This window comes from Colossoma macropomum, unplaced genomic scaffold (genome assembly GCF_904425465.1).
Source record: "Colossoma macropomum unplaced genomic scaffold, Colossoma_macropomum, whole genome shotgun sequence".
In the NCBI taxonomy this organism is placed as follows: domain Eukaryota; kingdom Metazoa; phylum Chordata; class Actinopteri; order Characiformes; family Serrasalmidae; genus Colossoma; species Colossoma macropomum.
Window position 1 is genome coordinate 16,864,229 of NW_023494784.1, and position 16,662 is coordinate 16,880,890.

Consider the following 16,662-nt stretch of genomic DNA (forward strand, 5'->3'; position numbering starts at 1 on the left):
AAATGTTAAGTATATTTGACAGGAGGAATGAAAACTGGTAGATAGCAGCAGCCTTCTTGGCATTGGTGAGCCAAGCAAAATTACCAAAATTAATCTGACAGTTTGTCAAAATCGAAATGTACAACAAAAAAGAATTACAGCAGCATAATTTCACCCCAATTTTTTTTTAACGTCAACTGAATGTGAGCAAAAATGATCCCTAAACTCCAACAAAAAGTCTTTTCCATTTTATCAAAAGAGACTTGGGAGCTATTTATGGAAAAGCACGAGATGAGCACGGCTGATGGACCGTGTGGCCAAGTGCCGCTGTCCTTTTCCCGACCCGTGTCACAGAGCGGTCAGCAAGGAGATTAACTGAGCAACGTGGTGCAAGGGAAATACAAACAACTCACGTCACAGGCACACCTCGGCTCAGGGTCATGGCTGGGCCAGACCGCGTAGTAGCCTGTACTCCACTACTGCAGCACAGCCCTTTCAGGTCCTTAACAACACACTAATGATCCTGTGATTAAAGCTGACACAGGATAAGCCCTGACCAACAGTGTCAGCACAGTGTTTTTTCTACTACCACTTCTCTACTGTGATCAGCCACGCACAACGCAGGAGCCTTGCTAAAGGACAGATACTGAGGGAATAGACTTTAGATCGTGCCAGCTTTCACCCAAAACAAAGCTGCTTCTTTTGGCTTCACCCACTGGACGCCTGGATCCCTTCCTGCAGTCTTGGGTTAAGTCACTAGCAGAAATGAGATTAAGGGAATTGGAATGCAAAAGCAATCAGCCATCGAGTAGCACTGGAGAAAAGACCCCGTTAAAGGAGAGGAGGGTTTAACAGAGCCGTGAGCTTTGATTAGAGTCCTGCCCTTAACCGCATCCGATGAGTAAGGCTGTCCACCCCCACGTTTACAGCCAGTGCTGACCTGCTCTTTTCCTGTAAATAAGTGACGTGTCCTTAATGGTGTACAGACCCAGCCATGGGAAAAGGTTTCCTTCCTCGTAACAAAAGCGCCACATTTCATTGCACCTCTACCAACAAAGGAGTTTGGCCTGCTCTCAACACGAAAATAAACTGAGCAGAATGGCAGCCTTGGGGACACTCGCCTCATAAGTGACTCTTATACCTGGGCTAAACCTTGTGGCATCAAAACAAAGATTAGCTGCTTTACACACTGGAAAAAGTGCAGACAGCTTCTGACAGTTGTTCCCAGTTTGGAGGGGAAAAAAGTGCCCGTCATAAAGCCGGGGCTAGGAAACAGGATAAGCACTCGAGCCAAGGCTATAAAACGCTCGCTGGGAACTTGAAAGCCACGAAAGCGCAGTCGAGGGCTGCCATCTGGAAACAATAAACAAACAAAAACTAACCAAACAAACATTATGTGTAGGGAGAAGAAGAAAAAAAAAAACCCTAAACTGTTGACTGTAACCAACTTGCGGCTGGCTAACATGGAAAGACACATGCATCATTAGGACGAGTCATATGGACTCAGACACCTGTCCTTGGAGAATAGAGACTTCTGTGAGAGTGCGTGAAGTTGAGAGACTGTGTTTGTGTGTGTGTGTGTGCGTGTGCGCGTTGGGACCGTGGCCGGCTTCTAATGAGCTGCAGCACTAACCAGGCGCTACTCCCAGTGATGTGACCAGGGGCCCATCACACACCCCATTAAGGGGAAAAAGCAAACAGCCATACTCGCCTGCTTGGCTTCTACCTCAAACGTCTGCACCCAGTCACCACACACATGCACTGATAGGACGTCGCATGGGCGGGGTCATCAAGAGCAACCACTCTGAACAGAGGACATCCAGGTGGCACACAGAAGGGGTGGAGTCTGGGAGTACACCGGGCCTTGTTTGCCTTGTTCAGGAGCTGATCCCAGTGAGGTTTAAGAGCAACAGAGAACATTCAAGGACAAATTATGCTAGACGACCTTGAGTTCTGAACAAGGTCACGTTGGATAATGCTGCCATTTTGCTCAGGGTCATGAAGGAAAAAAAGAAAAGAAAAAAAATCTTTGTACAGGCAGAAAAATAAAGAATGTAAGAAAGATTCAAATTAGAGATAGTCAAGAAGCTAACCACAAACCTAATATAATTTTTATAGAAAGGGAGAAAACTGGTTATTCAAAAAAAGGTAAATATCTTACCATATTTGCTTCAGTCAAGCGTTGAAAATAACACTGAAGAAACGCTGCTGCAATCATGATACTTCACCATCACCACCATCACCATATTGATTAGTCTTAACGATACAAAATAATGTCTCTTTAAAATTTGTTAAAATAGGATAAAGTGAAAACTGGATATTGTTGAAATGGGATAAAAAGTGGGATAAAATACACTTAGTTAGCTGTCAATATGCAACGGGGACTGGGGTAGGTATAACCTATGTGTGGGAGACACAGGGGTACAAATAAATAAAAAAATATTAAATATCAATTTTTGTATAGTTTTAAACTATTTACCCTTAGCTATCTTCCTTAACTATAGAGAAAAAAACAGGAAAATATTTAAGACTGTTTAAGTACACAAGAGAAATTAAACCCACACTCTACACCTTTTGCCTCTTAACCTAACATAAAACAAATAATTCCAGAGCTCAAAAATGCACATACCAATTTTCTGTTGACTGTTAAAATATTACTTCATAATGTACGTTAATGACATTTTTTCATTATGTTTTTACTCACTTCATCAATTTAAAAATAACAACTAAAGAGAGAGCAAAACAAACACCAGCAGTTTATGGTCAAAATCTAAAGTCATATTTCTTAATAATTATTTCCGTTTCATCCAAAGCTCTCCTAAATAGTAAGCTTCTGTAAGGGGAACGAGGAATCCAACCAAGAATCCTGTCTTCAGTAACAGAAAATACCCTGAGCAATTATGATAAGAAAAGCCCAGTAACATAAACCCAGCATTTAATAGCTTCAATAAAATTAACATTAAATCACTTAATAAATCCACAATATTCCTGTTGCTCCAGGAGCCAGAGCTTTAGTTTCAGCTTCACTCAACGTTCATCCAGCTCAGTGGGCATAAAGCTTCAAACCAACAGGAAAATTGCAAAGTATTTATAGAAAGTACAACTGGCGTTTAATAAATCCAAAGCATTTTGCAACACCATTAGAGTATACCATGTGCCCGGTTGTAAATATAAGCATAGACAACACTTCAGTTTCCAAGCCAAATGGAGACAGATTAAGAACGTGTAACTCATGACGGGCAGCTCCACCTATCGTCCACGGTCCACTGCAGCACTCATACCTCCCACTGCGAAGCCTGTACCAGGACGCACTCATTTCCAAAGATAATGAGAAGCGATGAAACATTGGCGGGGCTTTGGACCCTCACAGGGATGTCAGAGAGTGGGACCCAACCTCAGGGCTCCACACTCTCCATTTACATGTGCAGCACCATGGGAAATCTGCTCCCGCTATTATTACTCCTCTTATTGCTTACGTTCTGTAAATATTTCATTTTTTTTTTCATCCCGTCATTAAACAAAGGAGGGACATCCTTTCATCGCATGTTTCAATGCAAGTAACTAATTTCTCTGTAAGTTCTATTTGCTGTAGTCTTTTCTTTAGAAATTGCTTATCAGACTTACCACATGCGGTTTATAGCCCTCAGTGATTTACAGAGGTAAATTACTAAAGGCTATAAAGCTTAGCAATAGAATCAGTTTTCCAGAAATGCATGCAATCAAATATATTTCATGTTGAATCAACTATCTAATGGATCTGTTGTGATTACACAGCACGCCTGTAAATTACCAAATGTTGACATGGATGATTTATGGCTGTTTAATTGGAAAAAAATCTAAAGCATAATCACAATTTAATGACTGTTTATGACTCCAATATTTACAACATTTTAATGAACATTTAAACAATCTGTTCCTGACAGTGCAATGGAAAGTGATTCATTAATCTGACAGCAACCTGCATTAAACTACTCTAGCCTTTTTGAGGACGTAAACCATATTTTTTTTTTCACCGAAAGTAATTAATTATAATTATGATGGTGCATTATTTACAAGAACTGAAACTCAGCAAACAAAATCTTATTGGCAAGAAATTAATCACAGATTTTGTTCCAAATCTGAAACTCTTCATTGGCTTCAGAGTAAACAGACTACCAGTCTGCCGCAAATCCAAATTTGAGCAGAACGTTGTGAACACTGACCTCATGAGGATGCAGAGAAAATTACAACCACCTCAGCCAAAACAGAACCCACAAGTACTGCTGTTGTAACCAGACAGCACTACCAGCGAAGAAGTGCTAAAGTTCATTACTATGTGTACATCATACAGCAAGCCAACAAGCCAAATAGCCAAATAAACTGCAGTCCAATTCAGCCTTCTGCAGGAAAAAATACTGTGCTTTCTCTATGGCTGTTTTCTCAGAATTAGCCGGTTTACTTAATCTTAATACTGCAAGCAAATCAAGAGAACTGACAAAGCTAATGGACAGTAAACCAATTATCACAGTTGAGCATTATGCATTAACATCCTGTTAAAAGAAAGAGAATGGATACATTGATAATTCTGCCAAATGAGAAAGTAGAAGAAGAAGAAGAAGAAGAAGAAGAAGAAGATATTCACATGATATATGGGAAATAATAATAATAATAATTAATATACTATTACTACTACTACTACTAATAATAATAATATAAATAATAGAATTACTATTTTTATTGTTACTATTCTTCATCATTAATATTACTATTATGAAGAAGAAGAAGTATTTAATGGTGTATTATTAATAGCAGTATCAAGTATTAATGATTATGATGGTTATTACATATTAAACAATCTCATATGTTATGAGATTTTTTAATATGTACTTCTTACTCTAATTATTACTGTTCTTATTAATTATGTATGTTCATGTTGTTTGGAAAAATTAGGTACTAACTAATGTTGTGGGCTAGTAATATTTCAACATTATATGAAGAAATAACATTTCTAAATAAATATACGTTTGTAAACAAAATAAGTTTGTTTTTAAATATGTTGTATTTTCTACACTGTTCATTTAATCATTTAATTTAGGCACCATGCTCAGTCTAACCACAGTCTAGTCCTGCTCTGAGCTCTAGACCACTAGAACAGGACTCTATTGTTACACTGTTCACACATTCCTGAAAGGCCATGTTTATACAGATGCGATTCCATGGCGTATCTGAGGTGCTGCTCTCTGGCCAAGATCCTCTGTTGATCAAAGCATTTAATGCAAGAGCAGAGGCACTTGTTTGGGTCGCTGTTTTTGTCTGTGGGGACCCGGAGCACAAATCTCCATCTGTTGGCCGTATGGATCTTCTCAGTTACCTCCAGGACAAGAGCGCTCCGGACTGCCATCCCTCCACACTCAGTTTACTCAGCTGGCCCCCAATCCTGTTACCAGCTCTTTGTTTTCCCCCCACCAACATGTGTTAAGTTAATGCTCTGTAACAAATTTCAAAGGCCAGCTTAGGAGGGTCAACAACAGGTAATAGAGCGATTTATTGATGCACTGGTCTGAAAGGAGAGAGCCAGAAAGAAAAGTCTTTTTTTTGGAAAGGCCTGTGTTGCTCTTTCACTCAGTCATGTTTTCTAGAGTGTGTGCCCAGCAAAGAAAAATATACGAGCCCCCTGCTTGATTACAACTTCAGAAACTTTACAATGGGAAACACTAGGACTGACTTTGAAAACGGCTCTGTTATTTCGTACTAAAGTCACCACAGACTTGTGCTTGCTTCATTCGCACCTGGTCTACTGCAGCAGGGGTTGCTCAATGTTAGGAGCCTATCCAAGTCTAGCCATTTGACTGTAGCACTTTGTTAAAGTGGGCTTAAGTTGCTTTCTTTGAGTCGTCCTGAATGGATTAAGGCCACACACCTCTGCTCTGGTCACCAGCATCAATGTGGAAATGACTTGTCAACACATCACTATTTGCTCAACACTCACTTGTTTTTCTTTCGGATTCCAAAGGTAACGTCTGCTCTATGAGGCACCAGATGAGCGAAGCACCTAGCTTTGAATATTCAAACTTCTCTTAACTCAGCTATATAGGGCTGAGCAGTTTTTGAGAAATATCCAAGTGCTACTTTTCTGACCAATATTGTGACAGAAATTTCAAATCACAATTGTTTTTTTTTTACAAGTTAAGGTCCAGATCCATTTTTCCTGGTCAAGAAGACCAGAATATCCACCTTTTCTGACTCGACTCTTGAGAACTACCAGTTAGTTGGGGTTGTGTGGCTGTTACACTCACTTTGGTGTTTGGTTGCTTTTGACTGGTCTAACTCATCTACAGGCAATTCACAAGCTCCATGTTATTTGGTTCAATTTTCCTCCTTAAAACTTGTGGCAATATTGTTGATAGGGACTAAAATTGCTGTTCTTGCGATCTGAAAATTCCACTCTTGCGATTTCAATATAAAAAGATTATTTTTTCAGCCCTGTTTCCATACATTTAGAATACTGGAACTGCAGACAGCTTGAACGTTTCTGCCCAAATGTTTTATTCTACTGAAACAGGTTCACTTTCATAGTATTTGGCCTGAGGTACTTTGGGACAGAATTCTGCAGTCTGCAAAGAAAGCCTGATTATAATGCAAAGTGGGCATAAAATGACCGCATAAATGATAGCATAAAATGACCAACAATCCAGGTGTAATTCTAACAGAAAGGTGTATAACAATCTATTAAAATCACATTCCTCCCTACTTAGTTTGTAAACTGGGGCTATTACAAAATTCACCTTTGATTTATGCTAAATGCCCTTCCCGAAATTGGTTCCCATCGCTGCCAGGTATCTGCGGGCCTTTGCACAGTTGCTCTTAATTGAAAAAGTTATAGTAGCACATTACACTTCAGGGTTTTATAACCTGTGCTATAAAGCCTTGGCAGGCCTCAAAAGGAGAAGCTGCCCATTAACTTATAGGGCCTAGGCCTTGGCAGTGTAATTGAAAAGCTCTAGGCCACTTTCATCACTTGTCGAGTTCATAGTGGCAGTCAATGTTTCCTCTAGGATGCGGCTGTATCTCTGACAAGCTGGTGTTGCTGACATACCACAGCCTGCTCTCGCTCTAGTGGCAGTCGGTTTTCCATAAACCACATATATTTACAGGTTCCAGAATCAAGTCCAGTGCAAGCAGCAAGCCATGTGTGCAACCTCACTTCCTGAACAGTTCTCTTTGCTTCATATTATCTTTGGCAGGGGGACACAAGATAATAAATGTTACCACAGGTAGTAAACTGATAAATCTGTCCTATGAACAATAATAATACTAAAAATAATATAATTAATACCAACGATCCTATCAAAAACAATATGGGTCCAAGTGCAAAAAAATGGCTATATCTTCCAGAAACGACAAAGAGAAACTGGTGGCTTTAATTAACAGGGCTAAACACATCCTTATGGCGGCGCCTCAGAGAACCTCGGTCACTAAAACTGTCACTGTACACACCTCTCGCTCACACACGAGCTGAGAATATGACGAAGCCTGGCGCGACAGTCGCTTCACACTGTAGATGAGCTGGGCCATCAGCACAGCGCCTCTGGAAAATCAGCTGCCTTGAATTAAAGCCATCTGGCACCATGTTCCGATGACCAATATGGACAGCTTACTAGGACCTTTAAACCAAGTTTCTTTGTAACTGACATTTAAACTGTTTGAAGTTCCTCATTAAAGTCTCTCAAGATGAATCAGCTACAGATGTAGCCTAGCATCGTAACAAAGTACAGTAGTAGGTAATTGAGGTGGGACATTAAACTGGTTTGTTTGCATGTTAAAAGTTTTAAAAACACAATTTTAATGTATCAGTTTTTTAGCTTGACTGTCTAGTCAACTGTTCGGAAATATTTCTTGGGAATATGTTTACGCATTTTTCTATTCTGCATTTAATTCTTTAAAAAAAAATTTCCCCTTGCAACTTCTGCATAATAAAACTGCTGAGATGTAAACATTCTAAATCATTCAGAGCGGTTTGATAACAAGTGCTGCAGAAAAACTTACCAACAGTTTCTGATTTCTTTATGGTGGTGGTGATGGGAACCAGAGGTCAGGATGTCTACAACGCAAAAACAGCCTTACTATCCATAACAAGCAGTGAATCCATATCCGTATTCTAGGTTTTTAGGTGTGATGTTGATAATAATAAAATAGTAATTAATCTAAAAAAACTCACTCAGTAAGTTTCTCTAGAGTGAAGTGTTTCACATTAAACTGCTCTGAATGACTTGTTTACAAATTCAAGATTTAATTATGCAGAGACTTTGAAAAATCAGTGAAATTAGACTTTAAAGCAGTAATTCAGCCATGCTGTTCGAGAGGGTTTAAAGGATTGTGGTGAAAAGTCATTCTGAAATTATTCGAATATTTGTGACACCATCTATCTTAAATTATTCAATTTAAATCACTTCTTTATAATTTCTGCACTCATGTATGATGTACAAAAACAAGCAAACAGAACTGTTGAAAAGCTATATAAATTATTTTTAAATACTGTACAGAGTATACCAAAGTATTAAAAAAATCATCTAATACTGAGTCAGACTGGCAAAGGCAAATACACTTAAAAAACACTCAATCTCCAAAATGCATATTGTGACCTTATATTTTTGATTCAACCAAACACACAAATTATTTTCATTCCAACTTATTCTGACCTCAATCTGAAAATGGTGCATGGCCCCCAATACCCCAAAAAGCCTACAATGAAAAGGAAATTAGAACAACAAAGCAGGTGCATGCACTGTGAAAGACATCACCACCTGTCGAGACATCATTACATATTTTCAAATGAATGCTCCAGCACATGGGCCTTTTCGGACTTTCGTAGCATTTCTAATTTAGCCACGCATTTCAGGGATCCATCTGGATATGAATTTTGCTTCACCAATAGTGCAACGGCTTTCAGACCAGTGTGTGACTCTGTTACAAAAACACTCTTTTGGTCCTCTTTTCCTGTCTTTTAAATAAAAATACAGTATTTTTACCAGTACCAGTCACGCAGAATAAAGAACAGCCACCAAAATCATCAGATATTATAGAAATAAACCACAAATAATCAGATTGATTACAAATAATCAACAGACCTCACAACAAACCATCATCTAAAAATGAACTCTCAACAGTCATATTCAAAACCAAAAACAAGCAATGGTGTATGTAAATACGGCAACTGCTTCAACATCTTATAACCTACCATCTTATAACCCTCAGTTCCAGTGGTGGATGACTGGAGTTCTGCACAGTCTGGTGGTTTTCCTACTCAGACACAACCACTAAACCTTGCAGTTGAAGGGGAAAGTTGAAGTCCATGAATTTTTCAAAATTTCTACACAAGTCAACAGTTAAGATGTAAACAAAGTTATTCCGGGCAGTTTGGTGTGAAATGTTTCGTTGGAGAGAAACTTACTTGGTCGGTATTGTTCACAGTGGTGGTGATGGGAACCAAACAAGAGTGAAGAGTTGAATGCCTCTAAAAGCTTCCTCACAAAAAGTTATTGCATTAATCAGTTATGAATACACTGTCTGATGCCTGAGACACTGCTTCATGATAGTTTTGGCCTAAAAACATGTCATTAATCAATTTATTTTAATGTATTCATGGTGGAGGGGTGCATGCAGGGCATTGTAGGGCAAAACAGTCCCCCCACAAAACATATTTTTTCAGATTTACCACTATTTTACTACCATTAACATTACATGTAAGAAATCAGAATAGAAGTGTAAGTTCACTGGTGACCTTGGATAGTAAATAAAATGGCTATATTTGTGTTGTAGACATTGTGATCCCTGGTTCCTATAAGCACCACTGAAAGTCTGTCATTTTCTCTACAACAGACCATTTCATATCAAACCCATCTGGATGACTCTGTTCATATCGCAATAGTGGAATTATGCAACAGGGGAATTCCTCTTTAACTTATGAGTTGAACCAGGTGTGTTTGAGCAAGTTAATCACCAAACTATGCTGTATACCAGCCTTCCAGGACTGAAACTGAAGAACTCTCGCCTACAGTCAAGCATTTTTTCCATCACTGAGCAAATTTAAAACATATACCTCTGTCATTTTAAAACCTACTGTAGAGATTTACACACTAAAAAGCGGCAGCACCAGCTGTGCATCTTCTAAACACCCCTGGACGAACAAGTATATTTCATTCTGCAAATTCAGAAGTGGACAACCATCAATAAAATCAGAGGGAAAATAACTATTCTGGGCAAGAGGCAGAAAATCAGGAGGTGTACAATTTTCAAAACAGTTTAATTTAAGAAAGCCTAAAACAAACGTCCTTATAAGAACTCCTGTGCATGGTTTGCGTGTAGAACTGGCAGAAATGTATATGAAGCTGCAGTAAGTTCAGCAGACGGGGTTGGCTGAGGACAGAGCTGAGAGCTTCACATACAGTTCAGTGCCCGCCTCCGCCTACATTAGACCACACAGTCCGCACACACAGTCAGTTCAGGCTGCAGCCGTGTCAATGAGACTGAATTTGGCTTCCTATTCGCCACCTGCTTGTTCGAACTTTCCCGTTCCACCTTAAATGGTGCAGCAGTTAGCCTACATTCTGACGCTTGAGTCTGAAATCTGTTTGAGGCGAAAGAAGGTAACAGCTGCACCATTTAAGGTGGAACGGGAAAGTTCGAACAAGAAGCTGCCAAATAAGAAGCTGATTTCACTGACTTCAGCTTCGTGCTGGGTCAGCTGTCTCAAAGTCCAGTCAACAGCGAACAGCTCAAAGTGGCTTCATAACCAGCTCGTGTTCTGCAGGTTTCTAAAAGAGTGAAACGTGTTTTTCCACAACGGCTAACGGAGGTCATTTCCACTCGCGAAATGAACCAAAACCCCAAAGAAACATCCACCTGAATGTCAGAGCGAAGAGCAGTTCAAATGCGGCTAGCACAAAAGCTAGCTGAAATGTTTTTGTCAGCTTTGTTGCAGTTGTTGGTGTCTTTGAAAAAAGGGGAAACAGACGCACATTGCGGTACTAAAATAAGAATGAAGGGCAGAGAGTTTGAAGAGAACAGCACTCTGTCAGGTGTTTAACACTTACTGAGCCGACTCCGTCCTGCAAGCTCGGGCTATGTGTAGCGCCATGTTTCCTGCTTCAACGTAAGCCGCGATCCTATTGGCTGACGGTGTCACGTCTGTTCATACTGGAAGACTTTTGATTGGCTGAGGTCCTCAGAGCGCTCGTCACTGGACATTTAAAGATGTAAACCACGTATGTTAGTATAACGGTATAACAGTGTTTCTGCCTAGAAAATAAAAAATAAACATATCTTTTACTAATTTGATAAATCTTAATTGTTTTAATTCTCTCCTTGTTTGTCTGTGGAACTCTCTCTGCCTCCCTCTCTCTCTGTCTCTATTTTCCCCTCTTGCTCTTTCAGCACCCCTCTCTCCCTGCCCCCCTCTGCCTCACTTCTCCCTTCTCCCTCTTTCTGTATCTCTCTTCTTTCTGCCTGTCCCTCTCCCTCTTTCCCTCCCTCTCTTCTTTTTTTTTAACATACATAGTCATCACCAGTATATTTCCATAAATATCTATTGCATGATGATCCCCATTGTCATTTCTATGGGCAGGCACGACAGGAAAATAAGAGCAGGGAGCGCTGTGACACCACGACAGAGCGCTCCAGGAGCCCTCGCACAGCAGAGGCGAATTACTACTACTACCATCAGCCAGGTCCATGTGTGGCTAACAAATGACACGCAATATTTGCCATGATTAAGTCAGCAGGAGATTCTCTCCAAATGTCAGGATTCAAAAACCGGTTCCCTGGTTATGTATTAACTGTGTGCACCAGGCATTGCATGGAGATTGGGGGGCACTCTGCAAGCTTCACAAGAGTGCCAGGCAGAAAATAGCCCATCAATATAGCAACAGACTACTATCAAACCGAGGATCTTCAAACAAGTTGGCTATTTTATTTTCTAGACAGTTCATAATTACATATTTTATATGTTTGAAAGTTCATTATTATATATTTTTTAAAAGCTGAGATACAGTACAGTATTGTTTTGGGCTTAAATTTCAATTATGTAGATCTAATGTCTTAATTAGCCATTCATTTATAATTCACTACACTAAAACTTAATCACTTTACAACTGTGATAAATTATAAGAAGGTGCATCAGGATATAGCTACTTCTTGCCCTAGTAATAACTGATAGTAAGGGACAGTCTTGGGTAACAGCTATTCAGTCAAATCGGTCGTGCTTATATTACAGCCAATTCCCCTGAAATAAATGCATGAGAGTGTCTGGGCAGCTGTGCGAGCAGTAGGTTCAAACAAGGCCTGCTGTGCACTACTACTGCTAACACGCTCGTAGTGGCTCTTCCGCAATAACAGCCTTATTTTACAATGTATAAGTGCATGGTTGTCACAGATGATGTGCCCTTCTCTCAATATCGAGACATTTCTTTCTTTCCTTTCACATCTAGTCATATGTAGTCTGAAATGATTATAATGATGACAGTACCACACAAGGCCATAAGATATATGCAATTACATATTTGGATACTTTTAATATAGTATTTTTAAAGAAACAGGTGAAGCTTAGATGCGAAACCAAAACCATCAAAATCAAAATTCCATTTATAGGTTACTTGGAAACTGCCCTTTTTTTCTTCCTGCCTTCATTAAACACAATTGTTGTCTGCTAATCCAGTTTTGATAGCATTTGGCACACTTTCTTTGGATCACAGCAAGATGCTCAACTTCTATTCTGGTCTCCCGTAGGAACCACTGAGCCCCAAAAGAAGCCAGAATTTGGTGGAGCCAAAGAGGGGTGCATGCCGTCTGATGCATGTCTCTTAATACTGCCCACAGTTGCTGTAGATGCATTTAATTTCAGCCAGTGTTGTGAAACTGGTGTACCCGCTGCACGCACTTGATGCCAGTCTAAAACACAGAAAGCATTAACGACCCTTTCGAGAAAGCTAATGTTAAAATTTGACAGCAGAACTACGCATCTCATCTCACACACCCTCCTTTTGTCCTCCCTGATACAAATGGACAATGCATCACTGGGGTTTGATGTCTCTGATGTCTGGGTTCATTAAAAATCTTGAAATAGTGCCAGCACTGGGGCCTGGAGATTAAAGGAATATAAAAGGATGACAAAATTTATGGATGGCAAGTCACCACCTCACTCTGGCATTTCTAATAAACAAATGGTTTCTGTTTCCAATTTAAATTTCTCATTATACTGTGACTTTTTGAAAATGTGTTTTGATTTACCAATATTTTATCTGTAAAACTGCATAATTGATTAGATTTACATGGCTCTGATATTCAACTCCAGTGTCTCTCAAAAGAGAGAGAGCGAAGGGAACTCCAGAGGTATAATCGCATGACATGAAACAAGGGCTTGTCAGGGGGAAAAAATAATTGCAGTTGCTTGAAACCTCTGATACATTTTGCTTATTTGAAAACTGTTTCTGACTATGAACTGATAGACTTCATGGCCATCTCTCCATGTCAGTGCTCTCTGGCAGTACTAAGCATGTTGACCCAAAAGGTATGTTTTGCTTTTTTTATTGTTCTAAATAAGTTTTAATATCACTGACAAACACGTTGCATATTTATATTGCAGTACATCATTACAGTGCTGATGAAATAACATGCCAGTATAACTCAGTAAGAGTATTAAATTACTGATAGAAGCTCTAATGTTCTAAAAGGGATACATCTTGGAAAAGAACAGAAAACCTGACTGACGCAACACTGAAAAAGACAGTTCATGATCCAAATGTGTTAAATGGTTGCACACAGATACGAAACAAAATGCTATATCAGGACAACTGCAGTCTTTACATGTGCTGCTTTCAGAAAGAAATGTGCAAATGTAACATGTTTTATTCATGTATAATCAAATTCAAAGCATCATTTTTTTTCACTGCACAACAGAAGTCAAGGGATAGGTACTGATGCTCATTCCCATTGGCCTCTGTTATATATGTGCTTTAAATTGAAAGGTCATTTTGTACATAAAAATGGATTGAAACTACTTTCTGTTCTAATCACCAGTATGTGCCAGTCAGAAATTATAATAATAATAATAATGCAGGAGTACTCATTTAACGTTTATTTATAAGACATAGAGAAACAGAACTTCTAACAACTGCAGAAGACCTGGTACACCACTAACACTGTGGTGGCCTATCACCATCAGGTAAACTATCACCATCAGATAAACAGTTCTTGAAGCTTTTCTCTTTGAGAGAGAGAAGAAAATCTAGCTCCACTCTTGCTTCAGAAAAAATCCACAGGTGTTTTTGTCCATCCTTCCACTGTGAGAAGACAACTCAACATTAGGAGTCTGAAAGGATGTGTAGCTGTCAAGACAGGAAATAGACCAAAGAAAAACTGCAATTCAAACAAAGAAGCTGCTGGTATTCTCAGAATTCTCAGAACAAAGGACTGACAACTCCAGAGTCCACCCACCAGTATGTTTTGGATTACTGGGATTGTGAGAAGCAGAAAATGCAATTTCTCAGACTGAACTTTGGAAAAATATCCCTAAAACTGAAAGCAAGTCTCCTGACATAAAGGCAAAGAGTGGACACACTAAATACTGAAAAAATGATATGTTTAGTGGTTGATTCTTCTGTGTAACAGGCACCAGCACCCCCCCCAACCAGGAGGATAAGCAGCTTAGATAATGTGTGTTTGTGGGTGTGTGTGTATATGTGTATTTCTGTGTAATTCTCTTTTAAATATATGTGTTGCTTTTTCCTTTAAAATGAATCATTTGTACTTAAAACCTAACATATACATGTTGTTTGTCCAAAAGTATCCAGACGCCCCTTCTATTTAGTGAAGTCAGCTACTTTAAGGAGCACCCATTGCTCACACAGGCACTTTGAAGCAGCCACACAGCAGTCACCATGCCCTATGATAAGCGTCAGCCAGAGGTGTATAAAGCTCCCCCAGCATTGGGATGTGGAGCAGTGGATCTATGTTCTCGGGAGGGATTGAGCTCCATCTAATACCTTCGGGATGAGCTGGATCCAGATGTGATCCAGAGCTAATCACCCAATATCAGTATCTGACCTTACTAAATGCTCTTGTGGCTGAATGCAATAAAATCCTCAAATGTCTACTGTAAATATGCAAACATGGGAATACAAACATATAATGAGATACGTAGTGTAACGACAGCAAGTGCTCCTTATTTCTAAAATTAGTTCCATTAGCAATGTAAGGGGGCAAAAGACACTCAGCATACACTGAAAAAAAAGTTGTTGAAATTACATGATTTGAATGTGTACGTTGGTTCCAATGAAACGTAACATTAAATTAAATGAAGTCAATGAAGCACTCAATTAATGCTGATGTAACATATCTAGCAATGTGGAGCCAATGTACACAGCTCAATTAAGTAAATTTAAGGAAACCTCTAAACAACCTTTTTTCAGCAAGGCTTAAAGGGGAATTCCACTAATTTTTCAAAATTAAGATATAAAGATATAAACAAAGTAATTCAGAGTGGTTTGAGTCACAACTGTTCAGACGTGGTGATAGAAACCAGACATCCGAAGTATTTAATGCCTCTAAAAGCCGCCTCATAGAAAATTCTTACATAAAACAGTTACAGAAGTGTTTTACGATAGTTATGAGGTAAGGTTTTGGCCTACAATGCATTTTTCAAAACACACTTATGGTGAAAAAGTACTTGCAGGGTGCTGTAAGCCAAAATAGGACTCAAAGAAAACTGGATTTAATGCCAATTTACCATTATCAACACTACATGTAAAAACTCAGAAGATAGGTGTAGGTTGACTGGTAGTTTTGAACAGTAAATAAAACTGCTATATGTGCGTTGTAGACATTATTACCCCTGGTTCCTATCACTACCATTGTAAAGAAAATTTGTGCCAGTAAGTTTCTCTACAATTAACTATTTCACATCAAAACATTCTCAACGATTTTACATCCCAAAGATTAAATTATTATACTGAAATCTTGAAAATTGAAGGAATTCCCCTTGAGTAACGACGATTACAGAAGATATGAAGAATGACCCTTCACTTTACTTATCATACGTAACCTTAAAAGCAGAAAAAAATGTGATGAAGCCATAAATTTTTGTCAAATGAATTAGATCTTCCCATTTTATATGCTGATATATCTTCTTCAGTAGCAAATCGGGATTCCCTAAATAGTGCCAGATATGCAATTCCAGTGGCTCCTAAACACAGTTCAGCACATGGGAGACAGTAATGCCCCTGAATAGCAGAGCCTAAATTGAACTCAGCGCCGGGTGTCAGAAGCAGCGTGCGTCAAGACCCTCACTCCTCCAACCCGCAGCATCGTGAAGGCACCCGTCTTTAATAGTTGCCTGCTCGCATTAGCGTGGCTGTGGCTCTGTGGCCCTTCATTACCACACCGCCTTCACCCGAGCCTCGCATTTACAAATGATATCATGACGATTTTTCACGCTCTTCAGCGCACTGATGTTTTACCGACTCATTTCCTGTGATACCTTGTTATGGATCCAGCTGTGAAGAAGAGATGGCCCCCTGTGGTGCCTGCGCAATGACCTGGAAGCGCGCGGCCTGCAGCATGTGCTGCACTGACAGAGCAGCAGGACACCGTCACAAGCCCTCTGCCGCAAACTTTCCTCTTCTCTCTCCCTCTCCTGTCCTTTCTTTAACA

General features: G+C 39.5%; 1 protein-coding gene across 1 annotated transcript in view; it reads right to left on the minus strand.

The window, feature by feature from the left end:
- Positions 1-11,125, minus strand: part of clybl (citrate lyase beta like) — a 93,905-nt gene extending 82,780 nt beyond the window's left edge. The window contains exon 1 of the mRNA XM_036579880.1: positions 11,052-11,125. Coding sequence (XP_036435773.1) covers positions 11,052-11,095 — 44 coding nt within the window. The 5' untranslated portion in view covers positions 11,096-11,125. The remainder of the gene's footprint in view (positions 1-11,051) is intronic.
- Positions 11,126-16,662: the final 5,537 nt, after the last annotated feature.